The 380-nt window shown below is 56.8% G+C and overlaps 1 protein-coding gene across 1 annotated transcript in view; it reads left to right on the forward strand.

The window, feature by feature from the left end:
* LOC119593326 overlaps nucleotides 1–380 on the forward strand; it is a gene marked incomplete in the record, with an annotated part of 7,803 nt that overhangs the window by 779 nt on the left and 6,644 nt on the right. The window contains 1 exon segment of the mRNA XM_037942255.1: nucleotides 60–203. Within this exon segment, the coding sequence (XP_037798183.1) occupies nucleotides 60–203 (144 nt within the window).

Genomic DNA, 380 nt, shown 5'->3' on the forward strand with positions numbered 1-380 from the left:
TGATTCTTTTTTTCTCCCTCGATTGCTTTCCCCGTATCTAACTGTTCCGCGCCGCCCAGGGGTCCTCGCCCTCCTGCTGTGGCGCGTCCCAGGGGGCGACGCCTCGCCCGTGGTCCTGGTCGACCAGGACGGCGTCGTCAACGCCACCTACGTCCCCTACGCCGTGCTCGCCGCCCTCGGCTACGGCGCCGTCGGTCTTGCAGGTGAGAGTTCCTTCGGCGGAGGCTGGGAAGCTGAGCCGCCTGGTCTAGGGGTTTAGGATTCGTTCTTTTACGCTTGACGTTGTTCGCTTCAGTTGATGGTTTAGTGTAGGCCAAGTGTTCGGTGATGGGTTTCACAGAATTCTGGTTTTTTATATTGGTTATAAATTTTTATTTGTC

The sequence above is a fragment of the Penaeus monodon genome, chromosome 32 (genome assembly GCF_015228065.2).
Source record: "Penaeus monodon isolate SGIC_2016 chromosome 32, NSTDA_Pmon_1, whole genome shotgun sequence".
NCBI classification, from domain to species: Eukaryota; Metazoa; Arthropoda; class Malacostraca; order Decapoda; family Penaeidae; genus Penaeus; species Penaeus monodon.